The sequence below is a fragment of the Haliotis asinina genome, chromosome 1 (assembly GCF_037392515.1).
Source record: "Haliotis asinina isolate JCU_RB_2024 chromosome 1, JCU_Hal_asi_v2, whole genome shotgun sequence".
Taxonomy (NCBI): domain Eukaryota; kingdom Metazoa; phylum Mollusca; class Gastropoda; order Lepetellida; family Haliotidae; genus Haliotis; species Haliotis asinina.
Window position 1 is genome coordinate 86,241,851 of NC_090280.1, and position 21,650 is coordinate 86,263,500.

General features: G+C 39.1%; 1 protein-coding gene across 1 annotated transcript; it reads left to right on the top strand.

Moving 5' to 3' along the window:
• Positions 1–446: 446 nt before the first annotated feature.
• LOC137298658 (carbonic anhydrase 7-like) lies at positions 447–20,811 on the top strand. The gene is made up of 8 exons (XM_067830945.1): positions 447–572; positions 9,487–9,519; positions 10,891–11,055; positions 13,141–13,289; positions 13,813–13,905; positions 15,621–15,687; positions 17,330–17,487; positions 18,000–20,811. Exons 1-8 carry the CDS (start codon positions 503–505, stop codon positions 18,219–18,221), a joined length of 957 nt encoding a protein of 318 aa, XP_067687046.1. The 5' UTR covers positions 447–502; the 3' UTR covers positions 18,222–20,811.
• Positions 20,812–21,650: the final 839 nt, after the last annotated feature.

Consider the following 21,650-nt stretch of genomic DNA (forward strand, 5'->3'; position numbering starts at 1 on the left):
TCCATAATATCAAGAGAACAACCAACACGTGTCATCACAATCACATTGAAGATGTCGACGAACCATACTAAACTAAATAGTTTGGTCCTTAATGTTTCGGAGATTCAACCGACTGAAACGTCCGTCCAAACTTTTACGCGACAGAATACATACCCAAGTTACCAATAACCAAGGCAACCGACGTCAATACTGACGTCACACCAACACATGCTGGGGAGGGGCAAGAAATACAAAGTGATAAGGAAGGCGGGGCTATGATGCGTCTAATCGGGTATATGTATGCGAGGCAAGTAATTGTGTTGACTACATTAACGTTCAATGTTAAAAATCTTCTCCCGGAGCCAGTCTAATTCTGTTTGTCATTTGTCAAGTATACCCAATGAATACGTTATTATAGGAGCCCTTTGACGTAGTCATTTTCCAAGGACGTGTGCAAAATAAGCTTCACTATAAATACTCGGAATATATATCACACAAACGAGAGTCACACTCACTGTAAGCCATGGGTTACCTCAGGATTTTCACAATCATCGTTTTTGTATTTCCACTGGCTTGGGAACAAAACATCACTGGTAAGTATAGTCATCGGAAGTTGGAAGGTGAGGTGAGGTGAGGTGAGATGAGGTGAGGTGAACAAAGTAGAAATAATCTGAGTTTCGACGAAAATCATGCCACCGATCATCCTCACCATGCCCGCATGCTAACCGATGAACTTCAGTTTGCCATCTGGACATTTATCGATGATTTGATTCATATCACGAACATAGGGCATTGTATGACCTCTGCGACTATTTCGACAATTTCGAAATTGAATTGAATTTTATAACAACAGCGTTGTTTTGTATAGAATAATTTATGCGCCTACAGCTTTCCTTTTCTTACAGTAAGTGTCAAACCGTCGTTGGGTTTCGTGCTGACCACGAGTGCTATATGTTGTCGTTATGTATACAGCATCTGCAAGGCATTCATCACTACCAAAGCATCAATTTTGAATTGACCGTCGTAATAATACAGTGCTATTAGCGATGGTGAAAACTCAGCTGATTTTATCATGTTTTTTCAGTTAAATATAATTAAAGATAGCGACACTGTTATGATACGATCTGAATGTCACATTCATTAAACATGTTATTATGTTTTACAATATAATTAGATTGACAAATTAAAAAGATGAAGATGAGCGTAGGTGTAAACGAGACATTTTCAGTTTGACAATTAATAGATTTTCTTTTTGGTCGTAGACATTTTAAACATTTAAAACATGAATAAAATGAATGAAATCATGAATGACCTGCGATCTGTGACCTGTGTAATTTGGCCACGAATTCAATTCCTTGAAGTACCTAGTCACAGATTTCTTTTATGAAAATGTTCCAGGAATTTGACATTTTCAAAATTAATTTAACAACCGTTGTTTTAATTATCGGTGACTTTATATAAAATAATTACTGCCTGATATGATGCAGTGTGTTTATAATGAATATTAACAAAACTTGGATAATAATTATCATCTAAGTAATTATAATAATATGCTCTTTTCATATCCTGTCTCATGATATTTTATAAGAACAAAGTGATTATGGAACGTAAATGATTAGAATTAGAGTGAGTGGATATGGTTTTATGCCGCTTTTAGCAATATACCAGCAACATCACGGCCGGGGACACCCGAAATGGGCTTTACACATTGTACCCATGTGGGGGTTCGGTGTTCGGTGTGACGAACCAACGCTTTAACCACATGCTACCCCCACCCTTTAATTAAAATAGAGCATTTTCCGACGTCAATGTAAAAATTACTTGGATTAATGTGCAGATTAGTGGCGAAGTTTGTATTACATAAAAATTCGACATTATGACGCATTGTGTTTATAATGAATATTAACAAAACTTGGATAATAATTATCATCTAAGTAATTATAATAATATGCTCTTTTCATATCCTGTCTCATGATATTTTATAAGAACAGAGTGATTATGGAACGTAAAACATTAAATGATTAGAATTAGAGTGAGTGTAGTTTTACCCCGGTTTAGCAATAATCCAGCAATATCACGTCGGGAGACACCAGAAATGGGCTTCACACGATGTGCCCAAGTGTTAAATCGTACCATTGTCTTCAGGGTGATGAAGAGTGACGCCTTAACCACTCTTCCATCACCCCATAAGAGACAAGTAACGTGGCGATGAAATGTTTAAAACTGAAGGGTACGCTTCATGTTTAGTAAACATGACATCTGTTTTGTAAGGTGATAAACCTGGCATGTCACTTTTGGTGATAAACATATTTTTTGGTGATATGCGTGATATTTGACTTTTTTCGTAAAAATATGTGTGTTGTTTTAGGGTACGCATGATATGTCACGTGTTTTGTGGTATGTATATATATATCTATATTTCACGTGTTTGGTGGTAAACATGACAGGACAACTACAGCAGAAGCAGTCAAAACTGGCATCTGTCTAAACCAGCAAGTTGTCATCAGTGGCAAAAAGTTAAGGCCCTTCCATGACTGGTACATTTATCATCAGTTCTGCACACTGGCACAGTGTCTGAAACGGATATTTTTTCAGTCCCAATGAGTGCCGGATTAAACTGCTTCCACTGTATTTTATTATAAGGATGGTATGATGTTGATTTGACTTAGGAGTTATGTATGTATCAGTTTGTTTCATATGTCATGGTAAGTTTTTTGTTTTATTTTGGGTTGTTTATTGTATGGAGTGACGTTACCATGTAGATTCTTACACCAAGCTAAAACTGACTACTTCCAAATGATGAAAAGTGTATACAGTGGAAGCCGTTTAATGCGGCACTCATTGGGACTGAAAATATAATCCATTTTAAACAATGTACCAGAGTGTGGAGCTGATGATAAATGTACAAGTCATGGAAGGGACTTAGATTTTTTGCCAGTGTTGACAACTTGCTGGATTGGACAGATGCCGGTTTTGACAGCCTCTACTTTATATATATGAAGTTTTGACAAACCGAATCCGCCTTAAGAAAGAGAAGTTTTTTTGATGGATGTCAGCTTCTTTATTACGTGGAACACGACGTTTCTGTTTACATCCTTACTTCATCACAAACTTGATTCCTGTCCATGATGATACGCAAACGAACTTTGGTGACCAATTCTTATTGTTAGTGAGATGGAATCCCGGTTCTGTTCTTAGTTTGCCGTCGTGGCCTGTCCGTTTACTAAGGGAGGTAACTCTGCGAATCGGTTAGTGAATTGCGAAATTGAAAAAATAACGAAAGGACGAAACACTACATTCCGCACCTAATATCACAGATATTAACAAGTAAAAATGGTTGACATTAAGTCTCTGAGATTGATTTTCATTACTCATTAAAGTCAAATTCCCGGAGATAACAAATGCACTATCTCTGTGATAGGCCGAGTGAAAGTTACAGTCTTTCCATCTCTACCAATCTGGGGCCCGTTTCACAAAACTCTCGTAAGCCTAATATCTCGTATTTTTTCTCGTAGCATTTGTACCTGGTTTACTGTAACATAGGAGGTTCAAATGCCACGAGAAAAGCTACGAGATATTAGGCTTACGAGAGTTTTGTGAAACAGGGTCCTGTACTTCAGCTTTTCGGACTTTCCTGTCATTTATGTCCCTACCCATAGGCCAGTCATTGCGATGTGTGTGCGTGTGCGTGTGTGTGTGTGTGTGTGTGTGTGCGTGTGTGTGTGTTTTCTCTTATGAAGAACAACATCAGCATCTTCGATGTTTTCTTTTCTATGTTGCCGCGTCTCTCTCTGTTGTGGGTATTCAGTCCTGAACCAGATCCAGAACATGTCAACCAGAGCTTGTTCTTTTCTCCCCTCTTTGAGATACAGTTCTTTGATAAAACTTACACAGTCTCTGGAAGGAGACACATCACGGTCTATTTTATCTATCATCAGTGTTGCACGGGTCAGCAAGTGCTGTTGTTCTGATGAAACCAGTACGATAGGAGCAATGGCGGACACCATGGCCATGAATGTTATCAGAACTAAGCGGGTGAATTTCTATGGTAACACATTAGCATCATCTTCTGCCAACAGCGCCATACCTGGCAAGCACTGCTGCAAAAGAGTTCTAGGCGGGGTATTGTGTGCCCATGCTTCGGTAATATGTTTGCCTTACCGAGCAGGTATCTAAATGACACCCCTTCCTTCCTGACGCGTTGTCTTGACGCAGGCCGCAGCTGTAATGACACTTCCAGACTCATCGCAGTATACATGCATTTCCCTTTGGTGTTTTCCTTGAAAACAGAATGACAGAAAGGTTCTGGGTATCTGTGAGCATTCGAGAGCCTTTAAAGAATTTCTCTACTGGTCCCATCTTGAAGATGTTCATCTGGCATGATGTCATCCCACTCTAGGCATGCAGTCATGACATCTCTGAGAATGAGCGTATCCTGGATTACGTCTTGAGCTACGAAACCCCATGGGAATACACTGTTCAACTCCTCCCTTTGTGCATGGCTTGTTTTCCTATGGAATGCGAAATGTGAAGACATTGCTCTGGACGTTTAACATTTCATGGCTTCTCTGAAATAGGAATGTGTCTAACTGTTGTGAAGTCAACACCTTCAGGTCTTCGGAGTAAGGAGTGGTGACGGCATCGTCAAAGTAAAAGTAATTCTCCACAAAGTGTGATTACCCAATGTTTTCTCTTCTGTCTCTGCTGCCTTTCTCATTCAGCAAGTGAGGGATGGTGATAATCAACATCAACAAGTTTACTTTCGGAATTATTGTCTTTGTACCAGAGAAACCGTAGGTAAATTTTATGGCTCTTCTCAAGTTCGAAACATTTTGATCTCTGCTAGTATGGCCATTGGCTCTAATCTAAGGAGAATCCCAGGGAGTTCCTTGATTAGATCTGGATCTGGTAAGAGGACGCTATTGAGGTAGACACCTTTGTACTTGGCTGGAGAGTCGAACACGGCTCCGATCTGTGACAGCGTTTTTGATGGCAGACCCCGATTATTGGCAAATACCAACATTCCTCTTTTTCTTGTACGTATGGTGTATGGCGATTGTCGAAATTCTCCTGCATGAACTCATGGGAATATTTTCTCTTGTCAGGATTCCTCTGGAAACTACGTTCCAACATGTTAGTTTTTTTTATGACCTAGGTTTTGTTGTTTTGATGTATCTTTCTCGGTTTTATGATTGATACCCAATTACCCATTGCCATTTCAGTACATATGTCTGTCGATGATGTCCAAGAAGTGTCTGTCTTGTACAGATACTAGTTGTACTTGTACTAGTTTCCTTAATGAACATATTGTTCGATCACGGTTGGAATAATGTGGGGCGGACATCATCCAACACACATGCGTTGTTGACGTTCACAGATTGACTGTCACGTGGACCAAGATGCTCCAAGATGGTCCTCTAGAAAATCCTTGCCTGACAGCCGTTCTGGGAGCTTTTACCTAGTGCTGAAATGTTCTGGGCGATGCTCTTCAAATGGGGATGATGCAATGCTACGTGAGATGTAGGAAGTTGTCCGTTCACATTGGGAATATTGCTGCACTCATAATTTACTTTATTAATATTTTCAGTGTGATGAACATCGACAAAGCTGTCAACATCATCATTATCATCACTTTCAGCATCATTTAAATCCTGAAAGAAAGCTTAAAATGAATTAATGTCAATTATTGGCTGTGCGTTTTGAAATTTTGAAAAGCGTTCATTTTAAGTTTTACTGTTGCCACTTTTGCAAACATTTAAGAAAGCTGATTTACTTTGCTGTGAACAGTTACGAATAAGAGCACGATTGCACTTGCCTGCATATGGTTTTACAATTTGCATTTAATCCAAGATAAACTGTCTTTATGTTTACTTCGAGCGTTTCTGTGTGTTTCACTTTACGTCGAAAGTAGAAGCGTCTGCAATTTGAATAACAGTAAAGTCTTGCAATTTTGCCACAAATAATGTTTACACGAAAATCAGTATTTTCTTCTTTTACATTTTAGTGTATTTACATATAACATCAATCTGTCCTGTTTCGCATTTACAAGAGGCGTATTTTATGTAAATTTCGTTGCTTATCGCACAAATTGGGTATCCAACAGCTGCGTTTCAATGAGGACATTGTAGATAATACTATCGTAATATGTACTAAGTGTTATTTATATATCGTAGAAGACGAATACCACTTTCTATTAGTATGTCCATACTACCATACAAGCAGGGTGCAGTTTATAAGTGGGTGTTATACAAACCCATCTATGATTACACGATGCCATTTAGAAAGTGGTCAAATGCAACATATGTCATATTTGGGATTTCACTTTCTTAGTAAAGTACAAATTCTAGTACTTTTTTTCGGTTGAGTCCCATCCGGGATTCGAACCCGCACCCTCAGAGTCAGGCACCTAATCGCCAGCACACAAAGTCAGCCGCCTAGCCCGCTCAGCCACCGCGACTTCCACAAAAATGAAAGTCGGACAACTGGTAGTCTAGACTGCGTACTTTGCGTACCCCTCTGATGAGTGTAAATTGGCACGGCTCCCACGGCCGAAAGCTATGATTACACGATGCCAGTTAGAAATCCCAAACATGACATATGTTACAAACCCATCTGTTCTTAGGCTTACGCAGCTGTTACTTTACAGAGCAGAGCAATTATACTTTACAAGGACACCAGTCAAGCTCTGTGAATAAGCCACTGCGTATGTCCCAGCATTGTTATAATACCGGCTGTTTTAATGGTCGTAATGGGTGTTGGTTGTGATTCACATTAAATGTCCAGCTTATTATGCATGTATTGCTGGCTTGAAAAATCATCATGTTGACATGAATGAATTTAGTATTATATGTTCTTTTATTTTTCTCAACATGTGTTTATCTGTTTTAATAAGGCATTCCGACATAGAAACTATGTATTAGCAGGCGTAGATATTGTCAAGGCAGAGGGAAATTACGATAATGCTGATCTTATGATGATAAACATTTTCTGTGTGACTATTATATACAGATTCTTTTAACAAAAGATTTGTAAGAATATCCAGTGACACGTCACTGAATGTCAACCGGGGAACATTTTTAAGACCGAACAATAAACAACGACACAAACTGAGGTATCAATGTACCTGGTGTAATTGGGGTTAAAAGGATTTTGAAATAGTTAAACATAAGGCATTTTAATTGCATACTATCTCTCAAACATGAATATCCTCGAACAGTCCCTGTCTGTCTGAACAAACCCAGAACCACATTGTTTTCCCGACTGTGAAGCAGTCTCTGCAATGCTAAATCCTTAAATGAAGCAACGCTAGATTTATTCAGGTTCAGGGTCAGTTAACATCTGCAAGAGAACTAACTCCCTTGAATTTCTGGCCTCTCTGGGACTCCTTTCCAATTCATATGGTTAGCTTCTTACTATCAAACTGATACATTTTCAGACACGAAACATTGGTCTAGTATACCACATCTGCACCATCCATACTTGAAATAATGAACATAAAGCATGTGTCGTGACCTCTTCAAATACTCTTTAAAATACCTTTGCAACATGTATAAAATACAGCTCCAGAAGGATGACAGCCTAGCTTTTCTGTTGATTGTGGAAACATAATTTGAACGTTGTGGTCTAACTAGTTTCAGATGGACGTAGGGACGGTGATGTAGTCAAATGGTTAAAGCGTTCGCTCGTCCCTCAGATGATCCGGACCCGATTCCTCACACGGGTACGATGTGTGAAGCCCATTTCGAGGGTGGCCCGCTGTGATATTGCTTGAATATTGCTAAATGTGGTTTAAAACTAAACTTACTCATGCACTCATCCGGGAACGGCTACTAACTATTTCAGTTGCTAATCTATTCTTTCGATTTGGACAGAAATATACATATGACATATGTACATATGACATATTGTCATGATGATGCTATAAAATGTTTATCATCCCATGATGTGAAAACATCAACATAATGGACCTGTTAAAACAAATAATTTTTGGAGCACCTACGTTGTTCCAAATTTCCTTTAATGACGATGCCATGAAATGTTTACCATCCTTCGATGTGGAAAATCAATGAAATGGGCCTGTTAAAACAAATGATTATTGGTGCACCTACGTTGGTAACGTGATATTTATGGTAGTCCTCTAGTTATAATAATTCCAAAATGCATTGTTACTTTCTCATTACAGTTTTGACAGAGGTCTATGTAACTGGATCCGATCGGTATGACCCTAAACTGGACTACCAAAATATCAAATGACGCCTACGGCATATCGTTCATTTGGTCAAATAAATTTGAAGTGCCGTGACTCACATGCAGTGACTCTAAGGTTATATCTTCATGTGAGACCAATGTCTACAGAACCTCACGCAACTGATCCTGATTTTAAAGATCCATGTATGCACATCTACAACACACTCTCGCAATCCCCAGGCATTGTCCTACTCAACATATAGTCTATGTAAAGTTCTTTGAATGGCATTTATACATGTTGGCGAGTTTATGGATGAACAACTTCTTATTCAGGTATTGCGACGTTCGATATAGATTCTCGTAAGAATGGGAATGCAACGTTAACTCAGTGCCCCTAGATACTTCAAGAGTTGTATGATCCCCAGGGAGTTGAGATTGTTATTTTTAAGGGGATAGCGGTACACATATTGTTCTGTGAGGTCATCAATCTTGATCACATGGACTAGGGGTGGGGTGTGGTCATCAATTTTGTACATTTATTTTATGAAATGTTAATGGTTACAGTAGTGTACATACAGTTTAGGGGGTCATTCACATTGTACATGAGGCTCCATAAAAATCACCACCACCTTCTTAGCCCTGAAACATGAACGATCTCTAAGTTAGACACACCTGTGTTTGACTTTTTCTAAAGTTCAAACTTCTTGGCAAAATTAACTTGTTTTAACTCTGCCAAGCTCAAATTCCAACTGATATGTCATAATATAACAGATCTGCCAGATGACACAATGTGTACCCGTTTGTCTTAGCCCCAAATGTAACACAGATGCAGTCACTGATGACATTATACGCATTGTGTTCTCAATAAACCGGCAAAAGTACTGTGTCTCCATGGTCCTGCATGTTGATCTACCTTCAGCTGAAGGCAGTCTATAGCCCATTTGTATATTGTATTGTCCTTTTATTGTCTTTTTACATTGTCCTTAATAGTCCTATACGTTTCATGTCAGCACTAATATTAATACCTCAAATTGTGATATTCTAGTTGTTTTACTGTCCTTTATCGTTTTACAAACTTATTTTATCATCTATTTTTACTGGTTTAGTCACACGATGCGGCAATAAATTGTAACTCCTCAATAAACTGGCATTAAATTGTAACTCCTCAATAAACTGGCAATAAATTGTAACTCCTCAGTGACGAATACCGATTATTTGCATAGTACTTGCATATGGAATACCATATTTTAAGCAAACTTTTCATATTGTGCATTATTCCGTTGTTTCTTTTTACCAATATTATTTTTTTTTGCATTACAGATGATGAACCTTGGGGTTACTTTGGTAACAATGGTAAGATGTTTTATATTACGATCAGTTCTTCATCCTATGAACCATCAGAATGTTTTTCATCAACACTGAATGCGGTGGAGTAGCCTAGAGGTTAAAGCGTCCGTTCGTCATGCTGAAGACTAGGGTTCGAGTCCCTGCATGGGTACAATGTATAAATCCTGTTTCTAGTGTACCCCGATGTGATATTGCTGGAATGTGGCCGAAAGCGACGTAAAACTACACTCATTCACTCACTCTTCAGCGTGATTTCAAAATGACAAAAGGATGACATAAACAATCACTTTCAGGCACACAATCAGCGAACCATGTTAAACAAGCCAGTAATAATGGCTGCAATGTCGAAGCAAGAAAGTCATGTATTTGATGTTATTATTTAAACTTATAATAATCTTCAAATAAACAGCTGAAAATAAACAATTCATCACAGAGAGAAACGAATAAAGGGAAATAGGTTTTTTACCGCTTAGGGTGAGTGAGTGAGTGAGTGAGCGAGTTTAGTTTTACGCAATATTCCGGAAATATCACGGTGGGGGCCACCAGAAAATGGGCTTCACATATTGTACCCATGTGGGGAATCGGACCCGGGTATTCGGCGTGACGAGCGAACGCTTTAACCAGTAGGCTATCACACCGCCCTTTTACCGCTTAAATGGCGCCATAGGAGGAAATCGGAGAATCTGCTTTGAACTGGTGTTCCCTTATTTGTTTCCCTCAGCATATTTTAACACATGCCTCCCTAGTATGGCGATATGCCTTTAGATGTTAGTGGTTTATGACCTCTGTAATGTCACATATGATTATATAACTTGTGGTTATATACTAGTCTGTGATAGTGTATTAATTTTACAGTCCTTTCATAACACATTATTAATTTTTTTTTGTATATGAAAAACTTTTGTAGTAAACTCCCACTCGGTCCAGTAAATCTCAGTCACTGGTTAGTGAATTTTCATGGGGCCATTTAATAAACGTATCACTTTCTCCGACTTTCTCTGATGTTATAATGTATTTTTAAATGAAAACATTTGAGCATATCAGGCATGTGTTTTCGTATTTGATTTTGATACTGTATAGTTGGTTTTACTGTCCTTCGTCTACAGGTTTTAAAGTTGGGGCATTTATTTTGAATTTAGAAAAGTTTTACGTCCCGACATGGGTGATATACTGCTTCTGTGACTGTAGACTTTAACTCACTCACTCTCGTATTTGTTTGTGGTGATATGTTACCTTTTTGTAATCTTTTGCTAAGTTTCTACACTCAAATTTCGAGCTAGTAAATCCTTTTGTTGTGCGCAACTTTGTAGCTAGCCCGACGGGGTTGCAAAATATGGAAACGTTTTGAAACACTTTTATCACATATTTCCTATTAAGGACCAGCCAACTGGCCCAGTATTAACTCAGCATGTGCGGGTCAAAGGCAGTCTCCAATCAACATCCAGGCAAAGCAAGCTCAGGGCAAGAAGTACGACCCCTTCGTGTTGCATGATTACAACACAACTAATGCCACCCTATTGTTGAGGAACGTGGGCTATACAGGTAATGCAATAATTAGTCTCATCGGGCGCAATGCACCCGTGAAGATCCTCATTAGAACTGGCCTTCAGTAACCCATGCTTGTCGTAAGACGCGACTAACTGGATCAGGTGGTCAGACTCACTGACTTGGTTTACACATCGGCTCCCATTTAGATCGGTGCGTAGATCGATGCTCTTAGATCGATGCTTTTGCTGTTGATAACTTGATTGGTTGGTCCATCCAGACTCGATTATTTATAGGCGGCCGCCTTATAGTTGGGACATTGCTGAGTACGGCGTAACACTCACTCACTCACTCACTCACTCACTCACTCACTCACTCACTCACTCACTCACTCACTCACTCACTCACTCACTCAGGTTCCTGCAAGTAGGATTGCAGGTAACCTGCCCATGCTCAAATTAAGACAGGAAAATCACTGAGATGCTATGTTGTCATGAAGAATTACAAGTAAATGGTCATTCTGCTATTTAAGGTCACTGATATTACACATTCTCAATCTAAACAGTCTATTCATAGAATGTGGATGCCTGAATGAATATTGGGAACACCTGATATCATCACTATTGATTCAGGATAACCTAATGGTTAAAGGGTTTGCTCATCACGCCGAGGACCCGGGTTCGATTCCCAACATGGGTACAATGTGTGAAGCGCATTTCTGGTGTCCTCCGCCATGATATTGCTGGAATACTGCCCAAAGCAGCGTAAAACAAAACTCACTCACTCATCATGATTCAGATACATATGCTGATTGTATAATCACAGCTGTACAGTCGAATCTGCTTTGAGAAGAGATTTCTTACGGCCTTTACTTAATTTATATTGAATTTAATAATAAATGATAACGAATATAAATTACTATGCAACGTCATATAGGTTCCTATAGTGTCCACAGCATTGTCAAGATATACTTGCATGTCATGGTATACATACATATATGACATTTGGTTTGCCTGTATTGGTATTTAAAGCCGGGTTCGAGCCCCCACATGGCTGCAATGTGTGAGTCCCATTTCTGGTGTCACCTCGTCGTGATAATGCTGAAATAATGCTAAAAACGGCGTAAACCTAAACTCACACACAGTTAATCGAGATAAGCCGGTTTCAAATACAGCTGATTTGGGTCGTTGTTTCTGCTGAAGGAATCATCGAATATCATCGAATTCAACCGCTAACGATGTCTTGGCCGAAACATTAAAACTATGTTGCAATATGAACACATTGAAAACAAATCAGGGCCTGCACATGAGACATCCAAAGTCTTTGTGCTTGTACACGACAAACCTTACTAAAACCTGTGTCATTTTTTCAGTTTGAACAAATTCATGTCTATATGTACTGTGTGATGGGCAAGCGTTCTCCTTTCATGTTCTTATATATCTATGTCAATTTCTCACGTCATACCAATCTGGATGAACATGTAGGTTTGTCCCCCTACCATGCACGCTAAGCAGGTTGTATGTTTTGTGGAGAACACATTGTGAGGACTTCATGCATGAAGACATTAAAATTAGTCGCACAACCATGAAACGTTTATTGTGTACATAAATTTTGTTTTATGAATGCGGGTTCTGTTACTTCTCAAAACCATAATCAAACCAAATCATTGTGAGTGAAGGCAAAAAAAAATAACAGTTGAAGTCACATAAACGAATCACTGAAAATCAGAAGCGAGTCGTGTGCCGTCCATAAACAAGGGCGGATGCAGCGTTTGAAAGAAGGGAGAGGTGAGGTTTGGATAGTTCAGAATGGGAGGCAAGGAGATTCCCACTTCATTTTCATCCGTTTTCGCGAGAGGTTCGTTTCACCCTCCCTCTGGATCCGCATATGATAGGCATACTTAAAGAATATAAAAGTGTCAAGATCCTAAAAGCCAACCTCAAGAAATCCTTGCAACATATACAGTTGTTTTGCAACCCGAATTGTATCATGAACATGTGTTTATGACTCACAAGCGAATATTGATAATGACAACTAATACATGATCGTATCATGCCCCTCCGATGGCAGCGCAATAAACATGTGCATGATAAAGTTTATGTGATAGAATAGTAATGATCAATCTCAGGATTCGTTTCCTAGTCCAGATTGACTTCTCCGGACCACCTATGAGGGTAACAGGTGGGGGTTTGGACGGAGATTACATAACGATCCAGCTGCATCTTCACTGGGGTAAAACAAGTTCTAATGGGTCGGAGCATACACTGGAGGGCAAAGCATACCCCATGGAGGTAGGCAGACAGTAATCCTACACCTTGCTATGTCACCTTAGCTGTCGCATATCATATATCCAATCAACTGTTTGTCATATTCAAACAAATACCCTCCCTATTAGCCTACTATGAAATACACGAAAGGAATTGCGTGATTACAAAGCGATTATTATTCTAGACTGAGCTCACCGTTTGCGTCTTTACTTTGTGGCTGGTTTTGAAAGTTGATGTTGCACGATTATTCATGAAACGGCACATTCGTCGCCAAGTGATTTGTGGAGTAAATTCATTTAAGCAGAATTTGAATTCCGATTTCAAAGCATATAACACTGTGTCCGTATCTATTTTTGAGCGTTGCATCTATCTGTCTGCCCTTTGTCCGTTCGATTTTTATGACTGAAGTCCACGATAAAAACAGAAGGAACAAATTGCAGGTCAATCCACTGATACTCATATGTAGCCAACGTGTTTTGCGAACAGAATGCTGGCCTTTACCTTTTGTCCTTATTGTGTTATTCTGTCACCACTGTCATGTTTCCAGTTGCATGTAGCCGCCTACAAAGCAACCTACGAGAATCCATTAGTGGCTCTGGACAAGGCAGATGGCATAGCAGCACTCGGCTTCTTCGTAGAGGTAATGCATCTTTCCGTTGAACAAACGTTGTGGATAATTTCTTTAAGTGACATTTTTGAAGTTGTCCATCCCTTCTGTTGCATCCACTGCCAGAAAGAAGTTGTCTATCCCTTCTCTTGCATCCTCTGCAAGAAAGAAGTTGTCCATCCCCTCTGTTGCATCCACTGCCAGAAAGAAGTTGTCCATCCCTTCTCTTGCATCCACTGCAAGAAAGAAGTTGTCTATCCCTTCTCTTGCATCCTCTGCAAGAAAGAAGTTGTCCATCCCTTCTCTTGCATCCACTGCAAGAAAGAAGTTGTCCATCCCTTCTCTTGCATCCACTGCAAGAAAGAAGTTGTCCATCCCTTCTCTTGCATCCACTGCAAGAAAGAAGTTGTCTATCCATGAAAGTCTTCATCCTCTTTATGGATAACGCTCAGCTTCTTTTATTTCGTGAGTGCGACGTTTCATGCTGAATGGAAGGGATGGAACATGAAAAGAAGGGGGATGTAAAACAGAAAACAACATAATTATGCTACCATTCAAGAGTTTACACTCGCCTAAAGCGCTAACTACATGTTATACATATCATATGGTTACATCCTACATGACGTTATCCAGTAACTCGTAGGAACCAACTGGAAACCTTTCGTAGATAAACTGAACTATCATCATACATTAAATTGCCGAAAAGCATGTGCACATATCGTGAACAGTTGCGTTTTAGTGTAAAGGTTTGTTACAAATTCTTCAATTTTCACTGAGTGTCTCATTTACAGTGGACTCTGGCAATATCGGCCTCTGTAAACATCGGCATTCTGTCTACAACGGCACAAAGTTTCGGTCCCGGCGGAAATGCACTTAATTATCATATAGAAACATCCGTAAACATCGGCTTCTGTTTACTCCGGATATCGGCATTGTTTTCAAGTCCAAACGAACAAATCCGTCACTTTGTGAAAACCGGCATTTCTATTTGGTCCCGAGTGGTGCCGGTACTCACAGAGTCCACTATATTAAACCTATGGCAATAACATTTTTGTTTAACAATACATCAGTTCATGTGAAATAGTGCCTTTAAACAGTACAGAATATTTTGCAAAATCTAGTACAGAACAGTTGACTGGTGAGTTGAAAACTTTTGATGGGTTAGTATAATTAATACAATTTACTAGACCGTAAGCCACCGAAACCGGTCATTTGACAAAGAAAACTCGTCTAAAATCTCAGGTCTGTTTTGAGAGTGGAGAAACTAGTTTTTAAGCTAGTAACCACTATTTTGATGTTATATTGTTCATTTCCTTGTTTCTATTGAGCCAAATATTATATATTGTGCATTATCAAAAGGGTTTTGTTCATTTTGATGCTTAATCAAGCGTAGTGACTGCGTTGCGTTTTACTTTATAAATCAAGTATTAACTAATAATAAATAGTTTTTGCTAAATACAACGTCTTGCAATATACGTACCGCAATACATATATGCTTTCGCAGTACATCCCAATTTATCGCAATGTGAAAATTCTCTGCAATACCTCTCCTTGTTGCGTTTTGTTGTTGCGTACAAATGGATCGTTGCTCAGTCATTGTTTTGCCTGCTCTGAACTCAATTTACAAATATACTGCATTGATATAGGTGAAATATTGCTTTGTTCGCAGACTGATAGACCGTTTCTTTGAATGCCTTATACTTTCCTACTTAAGCTGTTTGAATATTGCATTCGTTCGTTCATTACAGATTGGGAACACCACTCAGAAAGGCTTGGAAATCATGGCCGATGCGCTGCCTCAGGTTGTACAAAATGGTAACTTATGCGCCATGTCCTTTTTTATCATACTGCCAACGAGCCATGGTTTACTCTTGAAGCATTCGCTTCTCATGTAGAAAATCCAGGTTCCCACAAGAATACCGTGTATGAAGCTTGTTTGCGGTGTCTCCCATCTTGACATCGCCGGAATATTGCTGAGAGCGGAGAAAATATGACGAATTATGACGAAGTACGATTTTGACGACTACTGTAGGTTATCTGAGAGATCGCAAACATTTTGAGAGCAGTCGGGTTGCATGTTGGTTAAAGCGTTCGCTCGTCACGCCGAAGACCCTTCTGGTACGATGTCCAGAGGTAATAGAGATGATTGAACATCCTGAAATATCAACAAATATCCAAGAACAGCGACCGATATATATATAAGCCGGCATTTCAATTTTAAATTCGTGTCATAACCCTATATTTTTGTCAAATCGGTTTCATACAATGAGGACGAGGTACTGTAATTCCCCCTGATACCATGCTTTACCATACCAACTCATTTAATGTCTTGGTGTTAATTCATTTGTGGTGGGACACTGTGAACTGAAGGTTTCCTCTGTTACACATTGCCATACTAAATTTTGTTCCATAATTAAAAATGTGGTATCCATTTTCTGTCCATCGTTGACGGGTACATATATTATGAATGCTATCCCGAAAAAGAAACGCATAGGGGTGCTATTTATAAGAGTCAATTAATTACCTATTGTGTTCAAACAATAGTAAAAATATCTATCTATCAAAAGTGTTGATAACATGATTTCACACAAAATTAAAACTCGATTTTACCTGAAAATGTTGAGCTTGATGAGATTTCTTACAAGGATTAGAAACACATCGCCACAAGGCAACAGAAATCACCTTCCAGTTGAAATTGTGCAGCAAAAAGCATTCACTGTCTGGCAAAAAAATTCCAGATTACTTTCAGAAATCGGCATTCGTTTTGAAGGAGTTTCAAGGTCAAATCACTACGTCACGTTTTCACTCTGCGACACGGAACATCGCCATTTAAAGAATGCACGCTGGAGATTACCAATCTTCTGTTGCCATGCTTCTGAATGTTAGCCTGAGCAAGACATAGCTTGCAGCACATTACAACCAAACAGGTATGACAAATGACCGTCCCCGTACAGGCAGACCTCGAGTTATCACTGCAGCCCGAGATCGTTACATCCGGGTACAACAGTTGCGTCATCGTACTGCCAAGGGTGAGAGCACAACAGCTAGGGTGTCTGGACTTCAGAGGATATCCGGTCGAACTGTACGGAACAGGTTGTAAGTGACTGCTCTGAAAACCAGGAAAACCGACGTTGGGGACGTGCTACGTCGTCACCATCGTGGACAACGTCTCCATTATCTAAAAGTCTCCAGTCTGTATAGACGGTACCTTTTTCTAGACTGGTGTAAAACTTCATGCACTTAAGTCTACTTGTGGACGAGTTATACATGATTGAAAATACAACATTTTCGGAACAGATTTCTCGTCTGTGTGTTTCTTTTTTGGATAGTGTACTACGATATTTTGAAATTTGTAGAATTCCGTCAGTGTGACTGGGAATTTAATAAATTCACACAGTAACCTGTTCATGTTTGAACACATGTTCAGTTAATCAGACAATCGCTGGTGTCCTTGTAGGAACAAGTGCAGCAATGACCCCGTTCAAGCTTGAAGACTTCCTTCCCCCAAACCTGAAGAACTTCTACCGTTACGATGGTAGTTTCACGACGCCAACATGTAATGAATCTGTGATATGGACAGTCTTTACGGACACCATCACAATTACTGAGGAAAAGGTAGGTCATTTCTAGAGCCGGTAATTATAATCATCGCCATCATCATTATAGTCTTAAAAAATATCACATACACTGATTTAAATTATGTAAATTAGAGTGGGACATCACCGTCGTCATCATCATCATTATCATCATCATCATCATCATCACTGTCGTCTTAATCGTCGTCTTCAACATCAACACCATCACCCTCTTTAAGGACGATCATGAGATCAAGGTCCCTTGGTTTCCAAATTTACCGTATAATGGAATCGGGATAGCCCTCTATAAGTTTTTTCCATAGATAGATAGACAGACAGACAGACAGATAGATAGATAGATAGATAGATAGATAAAACTGAAACTGTTCATCATCGTCATTATCATCAGTAGCGGCATGTACAGCGACAGCAGCTGCAGACACTTGCAGGATAAGTCCTTGTCATTACCCCACTCCAAAATAATTAGTTCTCAAGCGATAAAAGATGATTTTCTTCTGTTCAATATAATATCTCATGTTTCGATGTTTTCAGCTGGCTGAGTTCCGAAAGCTGCAATCTGTCGAAATGAACGACAACGGCGACTACAACATGTATGACATTTTTCGCCCGCCCCAGAGACTTGGATCACGAGTCCTCTACTCCAGCTTCGGACCTTATCGACCTGATCCACCTTCGGGAACTCAAAAATCTAACCCTTTGACATTCTCCCTATTCATCCTTCTTGCAACAATGAATCTTTTAATCACAACCTAGTCGCTAGATAATGAAGAGGTCCATATCTGTCTGTTGGCTCCTTTTGTTGTCAAGATCCGTTTGTGGTGATTCAAATACCAATTCCAGTTCATGATATTCCTCAGTCTGTCAAAACAATGCCTGTGCTCATGTTTGAATTTTTGCAATATTTAATATTTAATATTCAATATTTAAGTGGAAGTTGCGGAATGTATTTTTCGGTTGTTTACTGTTTTAATAGTTACAATGAATAATGGCCATTTATCATGCGCTATAATCAACACACTAGGGCATGCTCAAAGCGTATGGGGAAGAGGGAGACAGTCAGTTATATACTGAGAAGAAAAGTCTTCAGTTGGCATGTGAAAACCGCAAAGAGTCTTTGGTGTTGAGTGGTAGTGAATTCCATAGTCTTGCGGCTGCATGAAAGAACGATCGTTTATCAAAATCGAAAAGGTGGTACAGTGAGTAGGAGCTGGTTCTGAGATCGAAGAGTTCTGGTTGATGTGTACACAGTGATCAAGTCAGTGATGTAGGATAGGGCTTGGCTGGGGGTGCACTTGTAGACAGTGCAGAGAACTTAAAAGCTGATGCTTGGTTCCATAGTGAGCCATTGAAGTGATCTGAGGAGTGGAGTAGTGTGACATGATTTTGACTGGAACGAAAAGATGGACGGCAGCGTTCTGTATTTTCTGCAGTCATTTAAACTGAACCCTGTTAAGACATACAAGCAACCACACTCAACACAACATAAGTAGAGAATACAAAGTAACAGTATCAGACATTGAGGTACACTGAAGCTATTTCTGATACTTAAATATATGCGAGACGTCCTCACTTAACTTTAGAAAAATGTGCATTATGTAGACAACGCCACCAAAATCAAAACTGAATCAATCGCAAATTATTTCGTGAAGTGAGACAGGTCACACTGCCTGGCCTACATTACTACCCTAATGTTTATTCAAAAGTTAATAAGGCCACCGGCCCATTTTACATGTGAAGGTGTAAAAAACATTCACATTACCTTTAGAGCACCAGTTGAATTTAGCATTTATAGTTATAGTGAATACATACATAAGTACAGGTTACTAGCTTAACTTCAGTAAAGTAAAGTATGAGGAAAAACATACTTAACGAGACAATCAGTGGTATAGTTAATGAAATTACAAAGTGGAAATGCTTCTTGCAAGGACATTGAAGCATGATAATTCATGGATAAAATACTACATCTAATGCCTATATGTAAGGGCCATTACAGCTGAAAGCATCCTTCTTAATGTACCACTAGGCATTATAACAATAGCATTAGTATGGAACACCACATGTAAAAATCATCAAAATTGAATCAATCGCAAATTATTACGTGGAGTGAGACAGGTAACAATAATAGTCCCCTTGTAAGGCTCTCATATCCATCCACACTGCCTGCCCTACATTACAACCCCAGTCATAGGACGCTATACCACACACTGATACTTATCAACTCGTTGGGAGCATACAGACATGCTGGCTGTCCGGCGCAGTGAACTAACACTCGCATTGCCACCGCATACTCTCAGGTGAACATGTCACATAGAATTAGTACACAGATATAGACAGAGAACTTGTCCTCTCTAATCCCATTGTATATTCACATGTTAACACAAGGGGCGCTGGGGTAACCTGATGGTTAAAGTGTTGTGTTACCACCCTGGAGACCCGGGTTCGATTCCCCACATGGATACCATGTGTGAAGCCTATTTTTGGTGTCGTCCACCGTGATAATTCAAGTATCTTTGCTAAAAACAGTGTGAAAAAACACTCACTCACTGATAACAGTGCTACAGAATGTAATATTTTTACAAGATGTAATCAGCCATTCTGAGTAAGTTGAAACATATATGTATCCTATAGTCATTAACGACTTCAACGAAATATTTGACATTGGTGTCCTTGTACTGAAGTATGATTGGTCATCTCTTCAAATCAAGAGATAACAAATTATTTCAACAAATTACATTGTTTGATACCATGGGTACAATATTGCTGACGATCACAAGGTTTATGTGATACAGAGACAATGTACGACAAACCCAAAGTGCAACCATCCTCGCTATCTCCAGAGTATACGTTCCAATATCTTTCCACTATAGCCTGGATGCATCTTATCAGCGTGTCAATAAATAAATATATCATTATTAAAATGTTCAAAATTTACATATATCCTTAACTATTTTTCCCTGTATATGTGACTATGTAAGTAAATGAGTGAGGCTGTGATCACTATACAGGAATATCACTTTTCGTGTGATAGTGGCAAATCCCACACATCGTTAGCATCATTCTTGAAATCGGAGGCTTTCGCCACAGAGGTACATTACCTCTGAGATGGCCTTGTTTCTTCGAAGGTGGTAGTGTTCACAACAGGGTTATTTATTCTACAGGTTTTCTCAACAGATATGTTTACCATAGCAAAGGGGTTAAGTATATGCACGCCTTTTCACATTTGTTTATTACGTGGCGAAGGTTACTCTGTTGATATATGACGAAATGTGGGTTCAGTCATACCATCCATGATCGAGATGGTCATGCACAATGATGATGCCTGAATAAAGAAGTTGTTCATCCATACAACTTGTCCTTATCTGATTCATCAACTAAACAAGCTACTCAAAGAACTTGCTTCACCTAAGTTTGTCCTTACCTTATCCGAATCTATGGTCTGTTTTTTATTGTACACATATAGTGTCACATATAGTTGAAATGCGTTATAGTTCATTACTAGTTTTAAATTGAAATATGTTTTAACTAGTTGTTTTACTGTCTTTCCTTGACAGGGAAATAAAATTTATCCTTAATTATTATGAATTCTACCAGGACTTCAGTAAATACTGGATTGTGATTGGTTAATCAAAGTCATTCAGAGGTATATAATCACGTTAAATACCTCTGATTTTCCAATGCATAATGTATCCAGTGCATAATGTATCTGAATAACGCGGTTATGGCAGAATGGAGATATGTTTATCGCCTAAATGATAATTTACTTTTAGTCACGACATGGCTGAAATATTGCCGATATGACTTAAAATGTTAACTCACTCACTCATTCATTCATGGTATCAGGGACTGAGATGTCCATGCACAAACGATGATGTTAGGATGATGATGGCCGACGACGATGTTGGGATGATATCATCATAAGGACTGATGATCAGTCAAAGAATGTGATGATAATATGGTGGTCAGCTACTGGCTCTTTTACAACTGCTTCTTCAAATACGTACTTCGATATGCTTTGAAGCACACGTCGGTTACGAAACACCCAGAGTGTCTTGAATAGACAACGCAGCACAAAGCAGATTGTAAAACAAGTCTTGTATTGAACAGATATGCCATTTGTTTATTGTACGTCATGAGTTAAGACTTCTCTTTAAATTCAGACTTCTCTTTAGATTCAGCGTCCAA

Coding starts and splice junctions, on each gene's coding strand:
- LOC137298658 (XM_067830945.1), top strand. CDS start 503: ATGGGTTACCTCAGGATTTTCACAATCATCGTTTTTGTATTTCCACTG. Junction 9,520..10,890: donor GGGTTACTTTGGTAACAATG/GTAAGATGTTTT, acceptor TTTCCTATTAAG/GACCAGCCAACTGGCCCAGT. Junction 11,056..13,140: donor GAGGAACGTGGGCTATACAG/GTAATGCAATAA, acceptor TTCGTTTCCTAG/TCCAGATTGACTTCTCCGGA.